Genomic DNA, 26,723 nt, shown 5'->3' on the forward strand with positions numbered 1-26,723 from the left:
ATTACATGCATTTAGAGTTACATACTTACCACATTTTCAATGTCTGCTTATCCTTGCTAGGAAAGGACAGAGTTCCTTAGAAATTAACTTCACTTTAAATCTTAAAGACATAAATTGAGGGTCCATACTTTGTTTAGTGTTTATCTAGAAGAATACATCACCATTATCACATACTCAACATCAATTTTCAGATTTATTTTAGAAGACTATTATTTTCCTTACTAAAAAAGCATTAGGAGTAGCTTCCTGTTCATTGCTGGTTTACAAATATTACAACAAGAAATACAATGTGAAAACATCCTTAGCTAATATTTTGACACAGCTAGGATGAGAAAGAAAAAAATCCTTGTCTCTCTCTGAAGGAAAGTACTAAACAGGGCATAAAATGATTAGAAATCTACCCAGAGGCTAATTTCTATTGGTATACACAGTACCAGAAACCAGTATTTTTAACCCAAGTTTTCCATGCAAGGTTAGAAAGATTTAAAGATACACTTGAAATTTTCAAGCCTCATTCAGAGAGAATCCAGGCACTAGTCTGCAGGAGCATTTCAGGCCAAGTTCTTCTTCAAGCCTACCCTCAGCTTTAATTGTTCACGAATCACTGCAACAACAGCTCCACGGAAAAGGGACAAATTCTGATATTTAAATTTTACACCTGTGCAGTTTAGGAACCAAAAGCACTGAGACAAAACTTTTGGTTGTCAGCTAAAAAGAAAATCTTACGCTTAAAAACATTTTTAAAAAGCACTAGTTTGGAGTAAAAACATTTTTTCCATCTTACCAAAAGAAAAAAATTGCATGTTACAGTCTAAGTGGAAGTCAGAAAAGTGATCCTGGTTTATTAGGGAAATGTCAGAAGGTGAAATAAACTTTTAAAACACATTTCCAATTCAGGTATTATCTAAAGAGTGTAAAATTTCAGACTGCTCACTTCTGCAATCAGTATCCCATTTCAGTTAAACTTAAAAGGAAAAATTGTGACATAGAAGTATAAAACAATACTCACCAGAAAAGCAGCTTTATAGAGATGGTTTTAAGGAAAACCATTTCCACTGTATCTACGCCATTTCTTATACAGATTAAACTGTGAAAGGCAATGAAACTTAAGCCCTTAGGCAATTTTATATTAAAAAACAGGTGGATATCTTACAAAATAATTTTATTATCAGTTGATATATCGAAATTTTTAATTAACTAAGTGCATGACTTTCATATCAAATAACATTAAGATGGTCTGTTTTTCAGTGGCTAATCACCATCCCCATTTAACAGAATACAAGATCAACTAGTTTTATGTATTGACTGTCTCAATTAGACATCATTATACTTAGGGTACTTAGGGTATAGAGAAGGAAGCCATGCATGCAATGCTACAGAATGGAAGGAAGGTTCAGGTTTATACAAACCAAACTGTAAGCTTTATTCTTTTTTCCTCGGTATTTAAAATGTTTATCAACATAAGAGCATAATATTTAAAGATTAAAAGAAAGGTCTCAAAGATGGTCGAAGACAACAATGAATTCTGGTAGAACCAACGACAGTAATAAAAACCTTAACAGATCTTTTACAAGCCGTATACTTCACTGCCACTCAAAAGGAATACACAAGGACTCTGTCTAGGTTTCTTGATGAGTGGTCAGTCTTCATCTGAATATTAAAAAGTCAGTTTTGTTATTCTTAATTCAAGGTAAAATGAGCACACAGTGGTGGTGCACCAACAAAATAGGTTATAGTTTACAAAAAAGATGAACAAAATTAGTACTTCTTTACAGCAAGAGTTACTGAAACATTTAACAAAAAAAACAAAAACAAAAAAAAACAGTATGAAAATATGACTGCACACCATTTGTCACTGTTAGAGGTGAGGAAACTTGATTTTCTTGGGTTGATATATATACTGTAAAAAGTTAAAAGGTAAAATATGAGTACCACAAGTGAGAGGCTTAAGTAAAAGAGCCTGGACCCAAAGCCCTGCACTCTGTTATATACCAACATGTGTGTATAGCCAATCAAAACTGTCACTATCTTTTCCTTTTATGTACAACATATCTACTTAGGGTCAACCACAACCAGATAATAAAGGAGCGGTATTATACCTTTCTCACAACTGAGGTTAGCAAACCTAGCTACTTTGGCCCAAGTACTGAGTGTTTAAAAAGTGTCCAATGGATCTGTTATTAGTTATACTCACATTTAAGTAACTGCACAGCTTTCTTCCTTGTGTGGGTTATATGGATATGTTTGAAAAAAATAGGAACATCAGGTACTTACAGATTAAACTAACCTGTACTGGCAGGGCTGTGGGAATTTTCTTCTCTACCAGTAAGTAGCAAATGCTGAAATTCTGCTGCTAGTTAACAAAAACACAAATTGTATTAAACTGAGGAGTTCAATCCATAGTTTAAAAAGTCAATGTGCATTAAATTTCCTCAGAACCTGACATAAATACATTTTAAACTTTTTCCCTAAGTCTTACAAAAGTTACCTTACATTGATTCTTAAATTTAGTGACCTTATGAGAATGACTTAAAAACACTATCTCTTGGACACACCTTACTTTTAATAAAAACTAGGTATTCCAATATGTGTATTATGTGGAAATTCTGGTTCCTCTAAAAAAGGGGGGCATGTATTGGGGGGAAAAGCTCAACATGGTAATTTCTAAATTTAAGTATATGCAGACATATGCCACAGAGGAAAGCAACTTTTAATTGTTTAAAATTCAATTTTCAAAACACTTGACTTCATGTTATTACAGATTTAAAACATGGACTGAAAGATAAATGTTTCTCCTGTAAATACATAATAAACTAGTTAACTAAAAGGGAAGCTTTGCTTAATAAATATATGCCCCATACTCTTCTAACTCAAACCTACAGAAATTTCAGTAACTTCCCTTGACTCACTTGGGTGGTTAAGAAGTGTTTTTTTTTTTTTTTTATTAAAGAGAAAGGAAATGATGCTGCAAATTTTATTTTCATCTGATTGCTCAAATATTTATGAACAAAATATTAAGAGTAAGCTACATTATAATAAATGATTTGGTGAAACCTTTATCACAACTGCAAACTGCAAGTAGGAATGCTGTACCTTTCACTACACTTAAGGTTCTTAAGCCTAACATGATATAGTGACCTCTACCTCAGATAATACTGGTCTGTGTGTAGTAAACTGGGGAAACACTCTTCATTTTTATCCAAGCTGGGCATCAATAATTTCACTGCCAGCTCCTCAAATTTAACCAAAGGTAAAGGCATACAGATTCTTTATCAATAACGATGGTTTGAACAAATCAACAACAAAAAACCCCCACAAAAATCCAGACACGGTAAGAATGCCGAAGGGTCAGAATAATCCCAAAAAGGGCCTTCCCCTCTTTACACAGCATTACACAAACCCCTGCCCAAACACACAGCACATTACTGAAGCTGTGCCACAACACAACTTTACACAGCATTTAAAATTAATGGATGAGGTCCAAGTTATCAATCATTAAAAAAGTTTACTCACATGTATCTTCTCTGTGGTTAATTTGATCAAGATTAAAACATATACACAAACATATTCTAATATATCTGATTATATGCCTTCTAAAGAACCTAACCATGAACAATCTTGACTTATACAGGATTCAATTTGCTTCAAATAGTAATAGTTCCAATTAGCTTCAGTGAAGAGCTCCTTTAGGCCTTCAATTTCTACCTTAATATGACTTCTACATCCTGCTTATTAGTAGAATAAAGGTATTTCCTCTGAGGATACATGAGCTTAATTGAACAGATTTGAAGAGACATACTTTAAAAATTCAAATTAATATAGTTTCAAGCTATTATTTTTCCAGAATTAGAAAGAAAATGAAAGGCTCCTCCCTTTATGGCCAATTGAACAAGAACATATACAGCTCAGAGCAGAAACAACAGCACTTAGAAAAAGGAATTCTTTTCTGAGCTTTATTCTTATTTTTTAATGCTACTGTCAAATATTATTATTTCTAATCAAAAATGCCAAGTAATATCATGAAGATACTGGGGAAAAGTTGGAGATATTTTAAGAATTAGGGAGCTCAAACTCAAGTCCCACATTCCCCATTTCGTACACGTTAGTGTGATTTAGATCCCATAAGAGGGAATGCCTAAGAGGTTAAAAGTATTGTTCTGAAAATTCAACATTAATCACAAAATTATGAATAATCACTATATGCACAATACTATATACAACACCATTCAAATAACTGTTTCTCATTTTGCCAAGACATATCACACAGAAGTGAGAGGATTTCTGTGCTAGAAAAACAAAGTCATTAATTAAAATGATTCAGATGACAGAAAACAAAATACTGATAAAGTGTTAAGAAAAAAAAACAAACAGAAAAAGTAACCTTCACTAATATTCAACTGATGAGACAGCAAGCAGAAGGGTAACTAGGGGGAATGTTTACTTACAAAACTGCCTTAGAGTCAATAGTCTTAGAACTCAATCCCTCCTTTTAGAAGAGTTCTCCATAAAAAGTTACAGTAAGAGAAAAACAACCTTGTTTTGGAATAACATACGAAACCTACTTAGTATCAGGCAGGTAAATACTGCCTCTTTAAAAAGACATACCTGATTTATACAAACTTTTTATATTTTAAATACTTTTTATCCCCTACCCAGTCCAAGTTTTGTTTACTCAAAACAAAATTTTATCTCTGTAAAGTAGCTAGTTCAACATTTTATTTACCAAGTATTATCAGTGGAAGTAACAGACTCCTGACAATTATGTAATTCTCAAAATCATTCTACTTCAGAGATATCAAGAAAATTAACTTCAACAAATTATGCCACCCTTGGAAAATCCCTCCAACCCCCCAGCAGTCAAGTATTTAAGAGCCTATTTCAATTTTTCAACTATTACTATTAGAATTAGGACAAGCAGCTTCACTATACTGGGGGATGGTAGGTGCAACAGAAAACATCTCCAATTAAGGAGACTTAAGAGGTATAATTACCGAACAGTTTATAAATGTATTCTTTTGTTGTGACAAAATTTTTTTCAAACACTAAAATCTTTTTTCCATGATTCAGTTACAGAGAAAATCTTATGTTCTAATTGCACAGGTGAAAATTTGGAATTCATTTAATGTGTACTTCCTTATGCTTCCAAGAATTAAAACCATCTGAAAACAATCCTAGGTTAGCTAAACACTGTACTATATGTTGTTACTGTTCAAAAGAAAATGCAATCTGAACAGAACAGATGTGTTACTTAAACACAGAGAGAAACAAAAGTCATCCAGGTTTATGTTTTGGCCTCTGTTCCATTTCCTTCTTTACTCTTCACAACACACACACATAACCACGTTTCTCACCAAATAAAAGCAAATTTTTGTTGGAATCAAATGTGGATACTTTTCAAGTATGCATATTGTATAAAAAAATATTGTTCAGTAAGGTTGAAAACAAACCTCAAAAAAGTTCCAAAACCACAGTTCAATGTACTAAGTTTACCACGATTCAACTTCAGTTTGGCTACCTGAAAATTAGAAATCTATCCATACTGACAGGTTTGTAATACCCAAACTCTTTTATTATCCCTTTATCTAATCAAATGTGTAGTGTATATGCATACATACCACACACACACCATCTTCCCACTCTTCACAAGGGCTCTACATTAACATTTGCTCTAATGTGGTGAAGTTTGAAAATATTAAAAATCACAAGCATTTCCACATGACCCTGCAACCTTAATGTTCAATGCATAACTTTGGGAATAAGAATGCAGATTTCAGTGTCCTGTAGCATTTCCAATGATCAAACTTATCCATGAAGTTAAATTTAATAGTTTGAAGAGAAAATGACCAGTAACTTTTTCCTAAAAGTGAAAGTGGAAAATTTGAACAAAACATTTCATGCCTCCAAATCAAGAACGTCAAATTTTGTCAATTTACTAATAAAGAGCAATATAGCAATACCAGCTTTACTGAGGCTGTTAACACAAAGTAAATTACATAAAATTACATATATCAAACACTTTTGTTTATTAACACCACAGTCAAACGTGAATATTAATATAGAGCCTTCTCTGCCAAAAGAGTATAAAAATCCTAAGTTTAATTAAATTTAGGGGCCTTCACCAAACTTGCTGCAAGTTTGGGGACATAAATATCCAACAGCCATAAAGCTGTGAAAGCCCCTATAAGGAATAAAATAAATCCCACTTGCCTCAGACTGAACAGGGCAACACTGAGACTCAGCCTCAGCCTGTCCTATGGCAGGGCTATAGGAAGAAGAAAATTTTAATTTTAGAAAAACATTACCCAATTAATTTAAAAGACATGCATTAAAAAAAAAAATCCCAATGATCAAGCAAGCAAAGGAAAAAAAGAGCTTTTTTTTCTTAAAAAAACAAAAAACAAAAAACTACTGTCTGCTATAATTCCACTCTGAACCCGTACTTATTTTTGTTGGGGATCTCCCCCGCAAATAACTAAGTTCAATTAAGCTGAGTTTAAGCTCAATATGTAACTTGATCAGTGGAACAGGAGTACACTAGGAATATTTTCCCCATTCCTAATGGTAAATGGGTGCAATTATTACTAAAATACAAGTATTCAAATTAAACAGTAATTCCAGCAGCCACTCAAAAGTTGATCCTCACCTGCTGCTGTTGTTCTGTCATACATTAGGTAAAATCTATACACAATAGAAACTAGTGCCAGACAAAACGTCAGTTTAGTTTTTTTGTTTTGTTTTAAAAAGGCAACATAGGAGTGGACTAAGGGAGAGCCAAAGCTGGCAGTCCCATTAATTTTACAACTTCCTAAATTATGGCAATCACAATGCCTGCCTGAATATAGCAAGTCCTAAAGGATGTCTACAGTGAGGGCAAATGGAAGTATACTTCAACTCAACTCCATCTATTATTTTAGGGAAGCATAAGTCAAAGTAAGAGTTTATTATCTCAACATGATTTGTACTAATGATGTAACCACACTATGGACCCCAGAAGCAGTTAGGTAAAACGTATTTTCTAGAAGCTTAATTATGCTGATGCATGCACAAATTACACTTTAAATATACCAAATGGGCACCACCTGGGCCATATCTAACACAACACAGGAGACAGTATGCTTAAGTGTCATGCATTAACACTTTGGATTAACTTTTATAATTAAAATTAAAATTCTACAACTTATTTAAAAGTAATTTTTTCCCCTTCAGACTTCAGAAAACAAACCTTGATATAAAATATCAGTTATCTTTGTATTAAATGTAAATAAAGCTTTGCATAAGTTTTGAAACATCACTAACCCATTTGTACTTTGTTGATAAGCCTGTACATTACATGAAATGCTTTCAACACATTTGGTTTGGATAAACACTTCCTCTCCTATTTAATCACTCTAAATTAAATCATGGCATTTTTTACCTTACAGATTTTTACACAGGGTCTTCTTTGGCAATCTGATAAATGTGCTGCCAAATCTAAGTTAATTCCAAAATTCCTTGAACAGGCAGGTGTTTGGTGAGGGAAAGGGTAGTGGCATGGGGCTTAGCTGTTGAAGAAGGAAACGCATTCCTGGTGATACAGAGATGTTGTCTTTTCAAGCTATGGAGTTTTCTGAACCTCAATGGTACAAGAAAAGAGCTATAAAACATTTCACTGGACCAAAATATCTGAATAAAAACAGCACTCAGCGTTGTAAATAGCTGAATGTTTTGTTTAAATGAATGAATGACTTTTACTTGTCACTTAAATACCAACTCTTTTATGACTGAAAATTTTCAGTGTTTTCTTACAAGGTTAAAACTTTTTTTTGGAGGGCGCCTGGGTGGCTCAGTGGGTTAGGCCGCTGCCTTCGGCTCAGGTCATGATCTCAGGGTCCTGGGATTGAGTCCCACATCGGGCTCTCTGCTCAGCAGGGAGCCTGCTTCCTTCTCTCTCTCTCTGCCTGCCTCTCAGTGTACTTGTAATTTCTCTCTGTCAAATAAATAAATAAAATCTTAAAAAAAAAAAAAAAAAAAAAAAAAACTTTTTTTTGGAAACAAAAACTCAGATTTCATATCATTATCTACACCTTCACATGTAGGTTATAAAAAATTACCATTTTCTTACAAATCTTAACTTTACGTTGAGAAAAACTCAACTTGAGTTCATTAATAATCATGCTTTGTGTAGATCATCTGATACTTAATCATAAAAGTACCTTGCAAAAATAAAGATTTAAAAAATGGATGCCAAAAAAAAGGTTAACAAGAGCTATTATTGTAGGAGACTTGCAACACAAAACACTAACAGCAGTGTCACCTCTACAGAAAACTTCTTCACAGGACACAGTAACATTCAAATTTCCAAGAATGAAAAGGTTAACAGGAAAGCCATTTAGGCTTTATAATAACAGAAGATAGTCATCTTAATCAAAGAAATAATGTAATTTTCCAGGAACATAAAATAAAATTTTGAATCCATCTGTTAGCCATCCTAACAGAGGTACACTTATTTTGGCATTACATTCAGAAAAGATTCTAATCCATTAACAGCAAAAAGCTATTACTGCATGCACCTAAGCTTCTAGAAGTCTGCACCTGAAAAGCTTCTGAGGTCCACGCAGTACTGCAGTCTCAAAAATGATCAGAGGGAAATGAATGGGTCTGGCACTAGGCTCTAAACTTCATCAGCAGTGAAGAGGAAATACTAAGGTTTACATTTTAAATATCTAAGACATCTAACATGTAGTGACACCAAGGGCATGGAAAGGTGACACAATATAAAGATTTCATATCCACTATGTAATGACTCATATGTATTGAAGTTTTTCTCTCAACTTAAGCACTAACATACAATTCTATATATATTGTCCAGTTTTTAAACATGCAGCTAAGGAACATCCTACAATTCAAAGACAGAATCCAAAGATATATCAAAACTGCATTGGTTAACTATGAATTTTATTATGTGGACATCTACTGTGGCATGCATCTGTACAAACCTTTCAGGCAGTGGTCCACAGCTGGGTTATGAATAAAAAGGCGTAAGTTTTTCTCTCATTTTATTACAATGAAGTTTAACAGTACAGAAAAGTCACATGACCTTGGTGGGTCAGATTTCTTAAACCCTGCAACATGAGGAACTCTAAATACATTAAATATTGTTATACATTCAGACTTCCAATGTACAGGTCTCGGTAACAGTTACAGCCCTCACCAAGCTAGGTTGGGGACGTGAAGTCCAACAGCATCTGAAATGCTGTGAAGGCATAACTTTACAAATAGCAATGTAAGCTTACAGAACTTGCCTTTATTAAGGTGGTATGTTCATGTAATTCCAGCGCCTTCACAATATAACGAACCAAATTTACTATACTTCACTTCTAAAAACCTAGATGAAACATGAAAAAGAAGCCATACAGTATAAATTGCAACTTCAGGAAAAGTTCCTGCTTTATTATTCCAAATAATTTTTCCCATGTAAAATAAATGTCCAATAGTTCCTGGTATGTGGGAAGATAATGTTTGTTAAAGTCACAATGAAGCCTTATTGACGGAAGCTTGGCTATATAAACAGCACAAGTTGAGAAAAGGTTTAATCTCCAAACCTATTAGACTGGATGAAGTAAGATCAGTAACGGCCACCTTGCGACATTACAGGAGGTCTCATTCCCATCGGAGGTCGAGGAGGCCCACCTTGGTAAGGGGGCACCATTGGCGGTCCCTGCCCATATGGTGGCATAGCACCAGGAAGGTAACCTGGCATGCCTTGATGATGACCACCATATTGACCTAAAAAACAGATTTAAAACACAAAAAATAGATTGAGTTGGTTTGTGCATTATGCTGTTAAATGCAATGTATTCTGCAAATAAATTTGTATATACTCAGAAAATCCACTTAATACAGTAAATACAATAAACATAAACACAATGAATGTAAAAAAAAATACCATGAGGCGGCATTGGGGGTCTCATTCCTTGTTGCTGTGGGATGCCTGGCTGTGGTGGCATCATACCTCCAATAGGTCCAACTGGTGGATTACCAATGGGAGCCTGTCCTGGTCGAGGAAGATTACGTTGATATTTAGGTAACTGTGCCCTTCTCTCTTCCTACAAATAAATATGATCACAATGTTCAAGATTTGAATACAGAGAGTCATTAATCATAAAAGATAATCACCCAAAATATTACAGAGTAACTTTGTAAAAATGTACCCTTATTTCCCAACCATTATTTTTGCTCCACAAACTAGTCCAACTGCTTAAAATCTCAATACCTCAAGAAAACCTCAACTATTTTTATATTTGAAAAATGTCTAATAACTTTCCAGGAATTAAATACTGCCTACATAAGAAAATCTCTAGTGAAGAAAGTGGATAGGCTTTAAAGGATCTGTGTATCCTACCTCACACTTATCCATTTCATCATTTACAAATTTATGTGTAACCGAAATGATTTTTCAGAGTTAAGAACCCAACTTACTGTCTTCTTTTAAATATAGTCTGGGTGTAGGGAAAAGCGTGTGTCTAAGATCAAAACACACAATATTCACTTTATTTTGTGGTTCTTAAAAAACCAGAATGAAAACCACACAGTAAGCATTAGATCAGATTACAAAACCACTGGTGTACAAATTAATACTTTAAGAGGAATCGTTACTACAACGGTATTCAAACTATGCCAGTAAGTAAAAACCTGTAAAAAACTTACCAGTGATATATCCTCATCTGGGTGGATCAACTTACTGGTTGCACTGGTTGTCGTAAGTGTAGCAGGCTTACTTGTTATTGAAGCCGCTGGTTTAGCTGCAGTGCTATTTGTTGTACTAGTGGTTGAAGCTGTAGACTGTGTATAAGCAGGGAATGTAGGCTTTGGGGGTTCTGTAGTTGTTGCAGGGGTACTATTTAAGGGCTTGAAATCTGTACCAACAGGTCCTTGGACAGCTGCCTGAGCCTGGAAAACACAATCTTTCATTAAGGAAACTTCAAAACCCAAGCTGAATGTATCTATTATAGTTAACCTAAAAGTGAGATACTAACATTCAATAAAGGACCAAACTTTAAATGAAATTAAAACAAAGTTAACATAATTAAAATGCCAAAACATCAAGATAATATGTAAAAATATCAAAAGACCCTGGAGTCCAAGTCACATCCAAGACTCAGCAGTGGAAACAAGACTGCATATAACTTCAAAGATATTATCTACCTTTATCACCAAAATTTACTTGCTTTACAAAGCTTTGTATTTATTTCAAACTAATGAACTACATTGTATTGGAATATTGTGTTCTACTCTAAATTAGTTGTTCAATCAATCTACTAAGCACCTCAAAAAAAAAAAAAAAAGAAATTACAAAATTCAAATAAATTTAGTTACTAAGCAGAGCATAAACAGTATCAGTGGTGACACATTAAAGATGTCCCTTCAGAGATCTCTTTATACAGATAATACAGTGTCCTCCCAATTAACAATGGCTAGGTGATTACCATGGACAAAAGGGCTTAGTAGGATCTTTTAAGCATAAAGTTACCAGTAATAAATGTGTTACTTTTCATAATTCCAAACATCTGAAACATGAACACTAGGCCAACTTAAGAACCAAATGCAGAGTACTATATTTCCTTACATTGTATGTGATGCATTAGATTCAATAGCATAAATCAAAAAAGCTTAATCATGCATCAGGCTAACCAGTGGCTACTATAACGCATTTACTGCTTACATGCTTAATTTTAACCCTTTAGAACCATAGGAGTTTGGAGTACATTTTTTTCTATTAGTATGAGTTCAAATTTTGAAATACCATTGATATTTGTACCATTAACTTTAAAAAAATTAAACATAGTGTATTTTTTTGGGGAAAAGATTTAGTTTTAAAGTAGGGTCCAAAGGGTTAAGTTTATAAAGCCATTTAACAATTTTAAACTGCAACTTCCTGCGTACTTGTGCTGTGCTAGGAAACAGAGCTTTAGAAGATGCAGACAGACTTTCTGAATTGGATGAAGCTGTACTTGAGCTTGTTACAGGTGTCCCCATCTGTAGCATAAAAGAAAGGAAACAATGAAAAGTCTCCAAACAAATGGGTGAAAATAAGCCATGTGGTAGACTTTTAGTATTAGATTGCATTTTTATAAATGCAAAATATAATGCAATCAAATCTGACTTATTTCAAGAGGCAGGCAGTTAATGCATTTACAATAAACAAAGTGACAGTATGAGCCTCAAAAAAAATTTTTTTTAATTCTACACCAATAAACCTAGTTAACCAGTTTCTTTCCTAAAACTGGGATGTGTTTTTGCACTGTGATTTTGAAAAATGATACCTTCAATCGAGAATAAAGATGCATTACTACGGACACTTCATTCCAATTCTCTATCAATGACTCCACAAGATCTTTACCAAAAGCTTGACATTTCTCAGTAAATAAAATCCCCACCCACCTCAAAAACACAAGATATATGCTTACAGGGGACTTTAAAAGTAAAGCTTTTATTTTCGCCAACTATAAACAGAAAAAAATTGAGGGAAAAAACCTCTATGGGATAATGTTAAAGTGAAAAATAACACACATCCTGATCTTAATTCTGAATCAATTAAATATTTCTATTTAACTTTGAATATAACTAGGGAAAAAAATAGAGAAAGTAACAACCATTACACACATTCTATATATATATATACTTATGTATGTAAATATATATCAAAAAAACAAAAACATCTTTAGTTTCTGAGTTCTAAAAAACACAAGTTCAGTGGGAAAGATTAAGTCTAACTAGGTCAAATGATGCCCCTCCTGCAAAAGTGTAGCACTGTCATCAACAAATGATTTGCTAAGGTCTTAGGATTTTCTCCTTTGACTTTGGTTTCATTCCACTCATAGTTCAAGAGGACATAAGAGGACCTCTAAACATAATCATGTATTTAAGTACCCAGAAATTAAAGCTTTCATTTCTGTCTAAAGCTAAGAATAACCAGAGTTCATAAGCTATGAAAAAATTAGCATACTACATTATCTGGCTCTAATCAATGTGTGCAAACATGGAAGAGAACAGGACACTTCTCTGTATTTAATTATATTAAAAAGATTAGAAACAAAAAACAAGCCTAATGACAACCTCAAGAATTTCTATAAACGACTACACTTTACCTTTAAATCTAAGTGCACTCCTTTTCAGGAATTTCACCTTACCTGCCCAGCACTGGGGAAAAGAGGCTTAGTAACTGGAGGCTGTGGAGCAGGAACTGTTGCTGTTGGTGCAGGTGGTCTATTAAGAATGCCTGGCGCTGAAACAGCCTGTGCCTGAGTCATTGGAGGAATTCCAGGACGGGGAACAGGAGGGGGCATACCTACAGAGAAGAAATGTTGGGAAGACAGGGCATGTCAAAACATTTAAGTTCAGAAAAAATTTTTTCCCAAAACTGTTAAAATATACCATATTAAAAATGCTTCTGGGGGGCGGTGGGGCGCCTGGGTGGCTCAGTTGGTTAAGCCTCTGCCTTTGGCTCAGGTCATAATCCCAGGGTCCAGGGATGGAGCCCCACATCAGGCTCTCTGCTCAGCGGGGAGTCTGCTTCTCCACTCTCTCTGCCTGCCTCTCTGCCTACTTGTGATCTCTCTCTCTCTCTCTCTGTGTCAAGTAAATAAATAAATAATCTTTTTAAAAAAATGCTTCTAGGGGCACCTAGGTGGCTCAGTTGGTTGGGCCTCTTGACTCTTATTTCAGTTCAGATCATGGAATCAAGCCCTGTATCAAGATCCGTGCTGGGTGTGGAGTCTGCTTGAGATTCTCTTTCCCTCTCCCTCTACTCTCCCAGACTCATGGGGTCTTCTCTAAAAAAATAAAAAATAAAATCAAGGGGCGCCTGGGTGGCTTGGTCAGTTGAGTATCTGCCTTCAGCTCAGGTCCTGATCTCAGGGTCCTAAAATCCAGCCCCAGATCAGGTTCCCCACTCAAGAGAGGGTTTCCTTAAAAAAAAAGAGAGAGAGAGAGAGAGAGAGAGGGTTTCCTTCTCCCTCTCCCCCAAATCAATAAAATCTTGAAAAATAAGAATAAATAAATAAATAACACTTCTCTACTACAAAATTACTGATAAACTGGTCAATTCAATGAAGTCTTGAGTAACCTAGGCATTTGCCTCAACCTTTCTATTCCTTTGGGTATTTCAGAACTCCAGGAAGTAAAAGATAATACCGGAGATTCTATATATGCAGAAAGTAGCAATTAAGCTTACTAATATTACTGATTTGGCTAACTTTTTGAAACACAAAAGAGAATTACTGCAATCATCCAACAGCTGGATGCTCTCTGAACTCAAATTCAAATTACTGTAAAAACACTGATAGGTCATATACTCACAAAAAATTTTCTAGAAAACTAAGTTGTCCCTGAAAACACTTTATTTAAAGATTTTCTTTCTCTTTATTTTTTTTTTTTTAAGATTTTATTTATTTATTTGACAGAGAGAGATCACAAGGAGGCAGAGAGGCAGGCAGAGAGAGAGAGAGGAAAAAGCAGGCTCCTCACCAAGCAGAGAGCCCGATGCGGGACTCGATCCCAGGGCCCTGAGATCATGACCCGAGCTGAAGGCAGAGGTTTAACCCACTGAGCCACCCAGGCACCCAAGATTTTATTTTTCTTAAGTAAATTCTACAGCCAATACAGGGCTCAAGCTTAAAACTTGAGATCAAAAATTGGCTGCATGCTCTACTGGCTCAAGCTTAAAACTTGAGATCAAAAATTGGCTGCATGCTCTACAGCCAGGCGCCTCTCCTTTAAGCACTTGAAATAAAATTTCCTGGGGCGCCTGGGTGGCTCAGTGTGTTAAAGCCTCTGCCTTCAACTCAGGTCATGATCCCAGGGTCCGGGTGTCGAGCCCCACATCAGGCTCTTTGCTCAGCAGGGAGCCTCCTTCCTCTCTCTCTCTGTGCCTGCCTCTCTGTCTACTTGTGATCTAGGTCAAAAAAATAAATAAATAAAATGTTTAAAAAAAGAGAGAGAGAAATAAAATTTCCTAAAATCCATCATGAGTGCATTCTTCAAACTTCCTCAACATAACTTTGCCTAAGTATCTCAGAAATAACATATGTGGAACTACGGTCTATAAATTAATGGTTGCACTGGCAATGATGCAAATTTTACTGCTGCCTTATTTTTCCTGTTCCTTTTACAACTATCAATAAAGCTGCTGTGGACTGCAAAAAAGGTTAGCAAAGAAGAATATTTAAAAACACATGGGTTCTTGGTATCACCAGCCACTGAAGCCACCACTTTTCTTTCTGTTGAATGAGACAATAAATGACTACATTTTTAAAATATGGCATGACAGGTTTCTCCATTACTTGCCAAAAGTCTCCATTATTCATCTATAATATTTCTAACAAATACTACCCCTCAGGGCGCCTGGGTGGCTCAGTCAGTTAAGCACCTCCCTTCAGCTCGGGTCATGATCCCAGGGCCCTGGGATGGAGCCCCACGTCAGGCTCCCTGCTTGGCAGGGAGCCCGCTTCTCCCTCTCCCTCTGCTATTCCCCCTGCTTATATGCTCTCTCTCTCAAATGAATAAAATCTTTAAAACAACAAACCCACAAATTCAACACATCTTAGGTATTATGAGCTTTGGTACAAAGGTTCTGTGACTCATTCTGAGTGCTTTGAAACCTGTGTATTATCCATTTCAAGACTCAAAAAACCGCCATGGTCCATTCCAACACTTCTCCAAGTAATTTCAAAATGAAATCAGCAAACTATGGTAATTATAAATTACAGCTGCACTAAAATCCACAAACCTATTCTTCAAAAGAGAAAAATAAAGCATGCCAATCATATTAAAAGGAAACCATCTACGTTTCATACCTGGCGGCATACCAGGCATCAGAGGTGGTATTCCTGGTCCAGGTGGCATCATTCCACCCATTGGCATCATTCTATTAGAAAGCAAATATTAAGAAACAAACCAAGTTAATTAATAGTATAAAACATCAGAAAATATTTTGGCTAAAGCCTGAAACAACAGATAAGACTTGAATTTGACCTTTAATACTGAAATAAATCAAGCTGAAAGAATATACAACACTAAAACAATTCTATCAAAATAAACTTTCTAAAACCCAGCAATTTCTTGGGTTTGCCAGTAAAATAAGGAAAAAAAAATCAGTCTTTGCTGACAAATCATTTTCATACATTTAAAGTCACTAAAAACAATTATACCCTCCTTAATACATAAAAGAGGCCTCATCTAAAATATGTGTAATTAGAAATCAAAATCACCTTTTGTCTCACTTGAAAATATCCATACAGAATGTAAATTTTAAAAAATTATTTTGGAGTTATCAGATTTTTCAAAAGGAAAATACTGAATGTACACTGTGGAGTAAAGATTTTTTTTTTCTTTTGGAGGGTTACAAAAAAAAAAAAACCAAAAACACTACCACCAAAATTAAAGAGAGTCAAAAGTAAACTCACACAATTGCCTAATTTCTATTTGTAATAGCTACCTAACACTAAACCATGACTTAAAAACATAACCCACATTTATTTTCTTTCCCCTAAAACAGCTCACCTTCACATAACAATATTCAATTCACTTAAAACAATTCCAAGTTTGTGAATTCTTAAATGAGAACTTTATCAAAAAGTAAATTTCTTTATACAGATTTCATTGTAAGAAAACTGAATTACTTCCATAATAACAAAGCATGTAATTTTTGAAAAGAGTATCTATTCTTTCTTGACTAACAGCGCCCCTCCCTTTTTTTAAACTAAATTCCATTACTTTAGCAGTTTGGGGAAAAAGAGCTACATTTAAAAAATGCTTTTTATATGGGTCTATTACAATTTCCTCACAGATGTTTTATTTCCCTCCATTAAGAGACCTGTGTCAACCAGCTTGCACATTTTAGAAGTTTTAGTGAGGAAGGTTAGAATATTTCTGAAGTCAATTGAATAGATACCATTAAACACATAAAAAAAATGACATTATGATTATACCTCCTGAATTACATTATGAATGAGATGCTTACATGTTCTCACCGCAAAATGACTGGGTGTATTTTCTCTGATGATGCAATCTGTGAAAATGTATGACAAAATCAAAATCTAACTGTGATTTTCAAAATACAGTGGGAAAGTGTATTGTATACCTCTCACATCCAACAATATTTAAGTAAAAGTGATAGGCACGAGCACCTCATATTCATTTTAGTTCTTGATGATTTGACAAATAAAATCATTTACAGAGTTTGCTTCTTGTCACAACTACAAAGTGTCATGGACAGTTCTGAATCTTAGAAATACAAATCTACAACCAACTACTTTAATTACATCAGATGCAATTGAAGCAGATGGCTGCCTACAGACATCCTAAAACCCAAAAATCGATTCTCTTCAGAGACAAATCTATATTCCTTTAATTGATTGGTAGACCCCTTTATTTGACTAGTTTAGTATTTATGGAGCCCATACCTTTTAGCGGGGGGGTGGGGGTGGGGGGGGCAAAGTAACATTTTAAAATTCATATAACACCCAAGCTGAAAAAGATCATTACTAGGCATAAGCCCACAAGTCAATTAAAAGTTCTCTTACCCAGGTGGCATGCCTGGCATAACTGGTGGCATTCCTGGCATCAGAGGAGGAACACCTGGCATTAATGGAGGTATGCCTATAAATAAGAATTTCAACAATAATAAAAAAAATCACAAATATTGAAATGGTAAGAGAAAGATTTTAATACTTCTACATCACATCCATAAAGTCCTTCCTTAAAATGCTAATTTTAAGAAATCTTATGTAATACCTGGAGGCATTCCTGGGGCTCCCGGAACTGGTGGCAGTCCTGGCTGTGCCATTGGAGGGATATAGCCTTGTTGAGGTTGAACAGGCTGTGGCTGAAATGAAGTTGAAGCTGCAGAGTCATCATCATCATATTCATCAGAATCATCTTGTTGCTTCTTTTTTTGACTCTCTGCTAAAAAAAGTTTTAATTAGTTTTTCCCATAAAGTAAAAAAAAAAGAAAAACTCAGCATGTCTGACATTCAACATTTAAAAAAATAATTTAAGGGCAGCTGGGTGGCTTGGTCCATTAAGAGTCTGCCTTCTGCTCAGGTCATAATCCCAAGGTCCTGGCCGCATCCGGCTTCCTGCTCAGAAGGAAGTCTGCTTCTCCCTCTGCCCCTCCTGCTTGCTGTCTCTCAAAAAATATCTTTTAAAAATAATAATAATTATTTCAATCCAATTAGCTCATGAGATTTTTCTTACCAAAAAAAAAAAAAAAAACCCACAATACTGTTTTTACTCTTCAAATTGGTTTCCAATCCACGTTAAATAAGAAGGTTAACATACTCTCCCTATTCTATGACAGGTAAAAGTATTTTTCCTAAATCAGTTTTATTTAAAAAAATTACTTTCTATTCCATCCATAAAGATAAACTATAACAAAGAGGTGTGACCTCTCCTCGATGCTTCTTAAAACAAAGTTTCAGGGCACCTGGCTGGAACCTGTAAGTAGAATATGTGACTCTAGAACTTGGGGTCTTGCAATCAAGCTCCACATCGGGTGAAGAGCTTACTTAATAAAAACAAACAAATGAAAAAACTCATGGGGATCCCCCATGGTGGCTCGCTCAATTGAGTGTCTGACTGTTTCAGCTGAGGTCATGATCCCAGGGTCCTGGGACTGAGCCCCAAGTGTAGGCTCCCCACTCAGTGAAGAGTCGAGATTCTCTCTTCCTCTGCTCCCCACCAGCTTTGCTCACTCTCTCTCTTCCTCCCTCTCAAAAATAAATGGTAAACCTTAAAGACATAAAGTAAAAGAGTTGACTGTAGCTCAATCAAGTAAACATCCAACTCTTAGTTTCAGCTCAAGTAACAATCTCAGGATTGTGAGATCAAGCCAGGGTGGTTAACACAGAGTCTGCCTGAGATTCCCTCTCTCTTCCCCTCTGCCCCTCCCCTTGCCTGAACGTGATCTCTCACAATAAATAAAATCTTAAAAATAAAGGAATTTCATAGGTGGTTAATAACTTCCACTATCTGGATAATGATCACAAATTCCAAGACAAATAACAGCACTAAAAAAATATTTTACTATTAGTAGTTATACAATCAAATCGTAACAAGCAATCTTTGTTTTCAAAAATCTCAACACTTGCTAATTCCACCTGTAATCACATATATACAAATCAAATACACAACTTCAAACATTAAGACATAAGAAATAAAACTCAAAATTGGGAGTTTTGAATAAATCTAACATCCACTATTAACTCTGTATGTCAAATTATTAATACTCTCATTAGTGAAGCTCAATTAAGAAAAAACAAAGATCTAAGCATTTACCTTGTGTTTTCTGTTCAAGAAGTCGTCTTCTTTCATCCATATCTTTTTCTGGAATACCTTCCATACCATATATTTCCAATTCAATGTCTGTTCTCCCAGGTATTGCATTTGGTACAGCATCTATTGTCTCTTTATGCACCTAACATTAAAACAAACTTCCATTAGATAGACTAAAGTGCTCATAAAGTCCTTTAAGAGTAATCTGAAATTACTTAGCAAACACTCACTATATAATGGTTAAGCATAACTGGCTCTATAGTGAGACTATCTGGACTCAATCCTGTTTTGCTGCTCACTAACTAGGTATGTGGATTAGGCAAATCATTTAAGATTACTCCACCCATAGTACCTAACACACCTAGGATCATTTTTAGGATTAAATAAAACACAATGAATATAAATTATCACTTGGCAGGACGTCTAACACATAGTAAGGACTCAATAAATATTAATTTAAGCTTACTATGTAATCTTACTTGCTTGAAGTATCAGCAATGAACTAGTAATTCCACTCAAATCAGAGAAGTTTCAAGTCTGACAAATAAAACTTATAGGAAACAGTCCTCTTTTATCAAGAATTAAAATTTCCAAGAATGGATCTTGAGACAAGCCTGTAGTTACGAATTATAAAAGTGACATTTACAGTTAGCATTACCCGTAACTAAGGAGTTACCTGAGACACTTAACACTGCACAGCAGTGATCCCGTCATTATCCTAAACTTATTTGGTAGATCACAAAGAGGAGGAAGTGCTATTATAAAACACTGGAAATCTACAATTTTTTTCCACTATGGTTTTTGCTAGAACAGATGTTTCCAACCCTCAAACATGGGTCTCTCTTGCCAATATGGTAAAATTTCTGTCAGTCTCCGTTTCTTCAAGCCACTTGCATTCACTTAGGCTAAAAAATGTCAATGTATTCTTGCCCAGACTATCAGCATCACCTGAAAACTTATCAGAAACACAAATTCTCAGTATACTCTCTATCCCATCAGAAACTCCTGGGTAAGGCCAGCAATGTGTGCTTTAACAAGCCCTCCAGGTGATTCTGAGGCATGCTCAAAAGCTTGAGAATCCCTGATTTAGGTTAATAATGACTTGGACATACTTGTCCATACTCAATTTTCCTTTCCTCCCAAGACACTTTCATGTAAGAATAGAAAGGCAAGGAAGGTCAAGGAAGCTAAGTATTTTTTTTTTTTAAGATTTTATTTATTTTTTTATTTAACAGACAGAGGTCACAAGTAGGCAGAGAGAGAGGAGGAAGCAGGGTCCCCGCTGAGCAGGGAGCCAGATTCGGGGCTTGATCCCAGGACCTGGGACCATGACCCGAGCCAAAAGCAGAAGCTTTAACCCACGGAGCCATCCAGGTACCCCAAGGAAGCTAAGTATTTTCTTCTCAGATATGTATCTCAAAGATTTTAAACAGCGACATGCAAAATCAAATTCAAAAATTGTAATTTTTTATAAATTTTTAACCACTGTTCCTCACTGTGATGAAAAGATCCACGAATAAAGCTACTCAACAAGCAACTTAATCACCGTTTTCTAAGTTTTTTGGAATGTTACTATTCTTGACAAATGTAGATGAATTAATTCACGTTTTCCCCCCAAAATAAAATTACATTCACATATACAGTAACTATTCTTTGTTCTACTTCTAAATGATAATGCCAAGAATAAACATTTCAAAAGCTGTTGCTAAGAAAGGAAAAAGAACATGATTTACCTAACTACCTCACAATATCCCAGCCAGAATTAAATTTCTTAAAATCCTGCCTAGAAGTTGGTATGGTCTTGGCTGAAAAGACAAGAGAAAGCACTGATATGAACCAACTAAATTATTAATGTCTTAGGTTTACCACCTATAAAATTGGAGGCTGTATCTGATTAAACTGCCATGCCTATCTCACAGGTTGCTACACAACTACACTAGGACTACAAAAATAGAAGCACTTAGTCCATTAAAAATGTTACTGAAATAATTTCTCAACTAATCTCTTTCTAGTTCCATTCCATTTTTCTGCTCTTGTATAGTACAACTCTTCAAAGAGTCCCTCTACCTCCTTTTCTTTTGAAAGCACTCCAATTGAGCTTTCATCCCCATCGTTCTAGGAAATCATTCAATCTCAGTCCTCTTCTTCCTTGACCTACCACCAGCATTTGACTCAGTTAAATAACTTACTCCTTGGAACATTTCATTTGGTTTTCAGGACACTATTTTCTTGGATTCCCTACCCTTTCAATGTCCCTGAATGGTTTACTTTAATCTTCCAACCTTTAACTGCTGGGAGTGGCCTAAGGTAGAGTCCTTGCACCTCTTTTTTATCTATATTCTATTCCCTAAGGAAAAAGAACATCTAATATTATGAGTTAAATAAAATAGTTGTCCTTACAGGGTATCCTTCCAAACTTCTATCTCCAGCTCCCACCTCTCTGAACTCCAGGATTGTAGACACAACCAACTCCTTATAGGACATCTCCATCTGGATATTCAACAGACCTTGTCAAAATTAACCTAACACCAACATGATGTCCTCCTCTCTAAGCCTATTCTTCCAGCAGCTTTCTACATCTCAGTACATGGTAACCCTTATCTCACAGATCAAATGCCTTCAGATCATCTGTAACTCCTCACTTTATTATACTCTGCATCAAATCCACCAGCAAATTCTGGTCTCTGCCACCCTCACCTCTTGCCTGGAATACTCTAGTCACCCTAAGTGCTCTCACTGCACTCTGCAGCCTGTCTAATCTCAAGTCTACTGGCCAGGACAATTCTTTAAAAAAAAAAAAAGAAAGAAAGAAAGAAAGAAAAAAAAAAAAAGAAAGTGCATCAGCATGCTCTCCTTCTACTCAAACCCCATTTCATTCAGAATTGAAGAAAATGTCCTACAGTAAGCCCTCCTATATAAAAAACATTGCTACTCTTTCCTTCTTCCTTCAATACAGGACTATGTTCCTATATGTGACGGTCTTTCATTCGCTGTTCCATGGCTCTTTCACTTCCTTTCAGATCTCTGTTCAGATGTCAGTTTCTCATCCAGGCCTCTCTCCATCTTGTGGCCCTCCCTATACCTCCTCCTACCTAGTTTTAGTCTTCTCCATCACTTATCATTGAAAAACTAAGTATTTACAGTTTATTTTCTTCCACAACACGAATCTAAACTCCACAATGGTGACTTTTTCTTCACAGCTGTATACTTAGTGCCTAAAACACTGTCTAACACAATACCCTCTCACAGGAACTTTTTGTGAGAAATAGTAGTATTCTGTATCGAAACTACCCAATACAACAGTCATCCATCAGCCACACGTGACTGAGCACTGGAAATGTGGCTATAACATGACTGACATATTAAATTTTTAATTTTTAAATTACCCCTTAAAAAAAAAAAAGGCTTATTTCAGAGATAGAGAGCAAGAAAGCAGGGGGAGGTGCAGCAGGCTCACCACTGAGCAGGGAGCCCAATGCGAGACTGAAATCCCAGGACCCTGGGGATCATGACCTGAGCAAAGGCAGGTGCTTAATCAATTGGGCCAGCCAGGTGCCCCTAGGAGTCTTTTAAGTAGCCACATGTAACTAGTGATTGCCACAGTGGAAAACTGTGGGTCTAGCATGTAGCAAAATCTAAAATATTTTTGAATTAATATTAAATTATTGTTATTGTTATAGAATTGGAATGGAAAATATCAATATAAACTTATTTTCTTTTATAAACTTATTTTCAAACTTGGGGAAACAACATCTTATTTTAATTTACCTCCCTGCCTCCTACCAACAGTAGTTTCCAATGAATAAGGATTTGCTCAGCTCTCATCTCTCTAGGGTCCAATTAGGCAAAAATTCAGGCAGCTCTAGGATTGGCAAAAGTAGAAAAAATAACGTTGAATAAGACATAAAGGCACTTACTAGATCTTTAAAAATATAAATTGCAAAGCTTTCCCTACCTAGCAGTGAAAAAACTCAAGAAACCCCAAAATTATCTAATGAAACACAACGTTACCATTCCAAAAGAGGTCCAGGGAATAAAAGAAGTAAACCTATCCTCAGGCAACATATTATAACAAATCCTTCAACGGCAGTAGTAATGGTAGCTAATTATGTGTTAATTCTCATAGGATTAGAACTGGTCAGACTGACCACAGAATTGAAATCACTGATCCTTGTTCTCTAACCCGAGTACAGATACTTTGGGATCTCAATTTGTCACCAATCTAACCTAGGATAAGAAATACTATCAATAATTCAAAAATAAACATCAGCAACATAAATTTTCCTTAAACATTGAAAAACACAATTATTTATCTTCTTAATGGCTAAAAACAGTGTTTTTTTTAAAGCTGACTAACCACATCTGATCTTTCTCAGTAAACAAAACCCTACAGCTGTCAAAGAGAAATTCAAAAAATTTTTTCACATGGTTTAAGTAAGGGGGTAAAAATTAAATTAGAAAAAATAAAAAATGAAAAAATAAATCCTTACCTGCATGCAATGAATAGCTAAGCCAGGTCCTGTGTACAACTTCTTATGACATATATGGCATTTAAAATGTTTTGCTTTTTGGTGTTGTATAAGAATCTTCTCATCATCAAAATCTCTATTACAATACCTGATCAATGTTGTTAAGGTACAAAACCAGCATAATTTTGACGCTGCTTATAATAAAATCTGTCATACATTAGAGAACAGGAGGAAGAATATTAAAATGTAAAAACAGCTAAAACCAAAAATATAATTTATACAAACTTTGTTTCTGGTATTTACTATATAATTCGGAATTATCTTGCCATGTACTTCTACTCTTTAAAGTTTCCCAGAAATCCATAATCTCTCTCCACCATCTCTAAATGAACACATCTCAGTAATCAGCAATATACTTTTGTCAAATTCTTGCATTTAAAAGAGATTTAAGTGAAAAGGACTTTTTTCTTCATTATTTCAACATTTGAAATGCACACTGTAGACTGGACAGTTCAATGTAAAAAAAAAAAAAAAACCAACCCAAGTTCATGACGGGACTGAATTTCAAAACAGAAATCATTAAGTAGACGAACAAAAATAACTGAAATATTAAAAATCTACTTAATATCTGGAATTTGAGAATATACTATTTAGATCCAAAAATAAGCTCATAACGAATAAGAACATATCCCTATGAAGTTGTTTGCAACTCCTTCTAAATTTATGTTGCCATAGAGTGTATTTAAACTCACAAATCACATTAATAAGACTGAGAATTTTTATCTCACTCGTCAGATTTTCCTAAATGCATATTTAAGAAAATTAGTGACCATCTTCCAATTAGCATGGAAATAAACGCAATTCTGTAACAGATCGTTTTTTAGTACAAAACAGTTAAGCAAAACCAATTTCATCGTAAAGTGTACTAGCGTTTCCGGAAAAAGTATTTAAAAAGACGCCACGTTTTAGTAAGCAATAGGAAGCTTTTTTTTTTTTTTTTTTTAAGACTTACAAAGCCAGGTAACAGACGAAAAACTCCACCCTTCAAGAGAACGCTTCTTGAAGATTAAGGCGCCAGTGGGTGAGACGCGGGAACTAGTTCCCCCAAACCCCGGTCAAAAAAAAAAGGGTGGGGGGGGGGGTGTTTCGAAACCGGGGTTGACGAACACAAGCCTTTACTAAGCCATCGAATCTACAATAAAACGGGAAAAGTGGGTGAGAGACTCCGAAGCTCTCCCCTAATCTTCCATAGACTCAATCGGCGTATTATACTCGAAGAAAGTCCCTTTGTTGAATCGTCACCAAAACAACGGAGTGTGGCCCAACAGCCTTAGGGAACACTGTCCTTGGTGGAGGGGTCCAAGCCGCCTCCCAGCGGTTGGGTCCACGAGCGCACCAAATCAAGAACCTCCTGAGTCACGGAGTCCCACGACCCCCAACTGCCGGAGAGCCTGTCGCCCTAGGAACTTCATTTTCTGCGAAGTATTCCCAAATCCGGCTCCGGGCCATCCAGCCACCCACCTCGAGGCCTAGATCCCAGACACTCTCCGCCACAGGCCAGAGCAAGGCCGCCCAGTCCCAGTCACCGCCAACCGGCGCCCCCGCTCGGCCTCGACTTCAAACCGGTAAAGGATATCAGCACCACGGCTTCAGCTGCTTCTTCTTCTTGCGACCCATAACCGCGCTCTACCGACAAAGTATAAGGGGGGGAAAAAACAAGCAAGAAAAACGAGGCAAATACCGCTCACTCTCCCGACCCAACGGCCACCACCGCGTCCCACAGGAAACAGACACAAAATGGCCGACGCCCTCGTTCGCCGCTCTGCTCCCGTCAGGCACTGCGGCCGGAGGCGGTGCCAGGCAGGGTAGGGTCACATGACGCAGGCCGCCTCCCTGAGTGGGTGGAGACTCGTGGCGGCTGAGGTGCAGCCGCCATCTTGTTCGTGTAAGTTGTCCCGGCCCTCGTTGCTTGTGTTTGCTGATCCCTCCGGTTGTTTTGTAAGAGAGCTGGCTACGGAGGTACGCCGAGACACTCGTAATTGAAGGAGGGGGGGGAAAAACTGAAAGGATGATTATTGTAATTAAGGACAGACTACAAATAAAAAATACTGAAAGAGCGCCCAACTTTTCATGATGTCTCATTGCTCGAATTAATCCTTCCTGTAGTAAGTGTTGGGCGTTTGCTTATCACATATTTTGTTAAAAAAGTGTCAGTCTCTGCCTTGTAATTCACAGATGGGTGACAAGGTGCTGCAGACCTCCGGAGGGGAGCACTAACAAGGGTCTTAGCGGTCATTGGGGTGTCAAGAAAGGTTTTCTGAAGGCTCCGTGGGAGCAAGGGAAGTGGAAGAGAGAGAGTCTCTTTGAAGGAGCAAAAAGCGCAAGTCTTTGAGCCTGAGCGCCTGAAATACGCTGATGGTGTTGGGGCTGGAGCTCCTAGTGATGGGGCTGGTTGGTGGCAAGAGAATCCTAGGGAAGAGGGGGAAATAAAGGAATCTAGGCTGGAAGGGAAGAAGTAAAACCGTGTTCACAGCACAGTGTTACGGGTTGAACTGTGTCTTTGTGTGTCCCCCCCACCCCCTCCCCACGCAGTCCCCCTCAAAGAAAAAGTAAGTCCTAACCCTCAGTACCTCCGAAGGAGACTGAGTGGTGCGCAAGCTGACGCTCTAGTAGAGGAAACAGACAAATGCATAATGTCAGGAGTGATTCAGTGCCCTGGAAAAGAACTAAAACAATATTAGGGGACATGATAGAGACCTGCTGGGATGACAGGAGAGGTTTGTGTGGGATGTGTTTTGTACAGGGCATTTTCAGTCTCAGGAGGGACATCTGTGCAGAAAACTGATAAGAAAGAAAAAGACATGCACATATCTGGGGGCATTCCAGACAGAAGCGCAAATTAAAAGACGGTTACACTGCGGGGGTGGGGGGGGGGGGTTGAAG

At 36.4% G+C, this 26,723-nt stretch overlaps 1 protein-coding gene across 6 annotated transcripts; it reads right to left on the reverse strand.

Moving 5' to 3' along the window:
• Positions 1-9,018: 9,018 nt before the first annotated feature.
• Positions 9,019-25,610, reverse strand: ZNF207 (zinc finger protein 207). 6 transcript variants are annotated; one of them, XM_059147493.1, is made up of 12 exons: positions 25,417-25,609; positions 23,802-23,928; positions 19,315-19,453; positions 17,773-17,940; positions 17,562-17,637; positions 17,000-17,047; positions 15,834-15,904; positions 13,170-13,327; positions 11,923-12,015; positions 10,687-10,929; positions 9,926-10,085; positions 9,019-9,765 (listed from the first exon to the last, which is right to left on the reverse strand). In XM_059147493.1, exons 1-12 carry the CDS (start codon positions 25,455-25,457, stop codon positions 9,605-9,607), a joined length of 1,485 nt encoding a protein of 494 aa, XP_059003476.1. In that variant the 5' UTR covers positions 25,458-25,609; the 3' UTR covers positions 9,019-9,604. The 6 variants fall into 6 exon arrangements, with proteins under 6 accessions (XP_059003476.1, XP_059003475.1, XP_059003477.1 ...); XM_059147492.1 differs by having other exon boundaries at positions 17,773-17,943; XM_059147494.1 differs by lacking the exon at positions 17,000-17,047 and having other exon boundaries at positions 17,773-17,943; positions 25,417-25,610.
• Positions 25,611-26,723: the final 1,113 nt, after the last annotated feature.

The sequence above is a fragment of the Mustela lutreola genome, chromosome 15 (assembly GCF_030435805.1).
Source record: "Mustela lutreola isolate mMusLut2 chromosome 15, mMusLut2.pri, whole genome shotgun sequence".
Lineage (NCBI taxonomy): Eukaryota > Metazoa > Chordata > Mammalia > Carnivora > Mustelidae > Mustela > Mustela lutreola.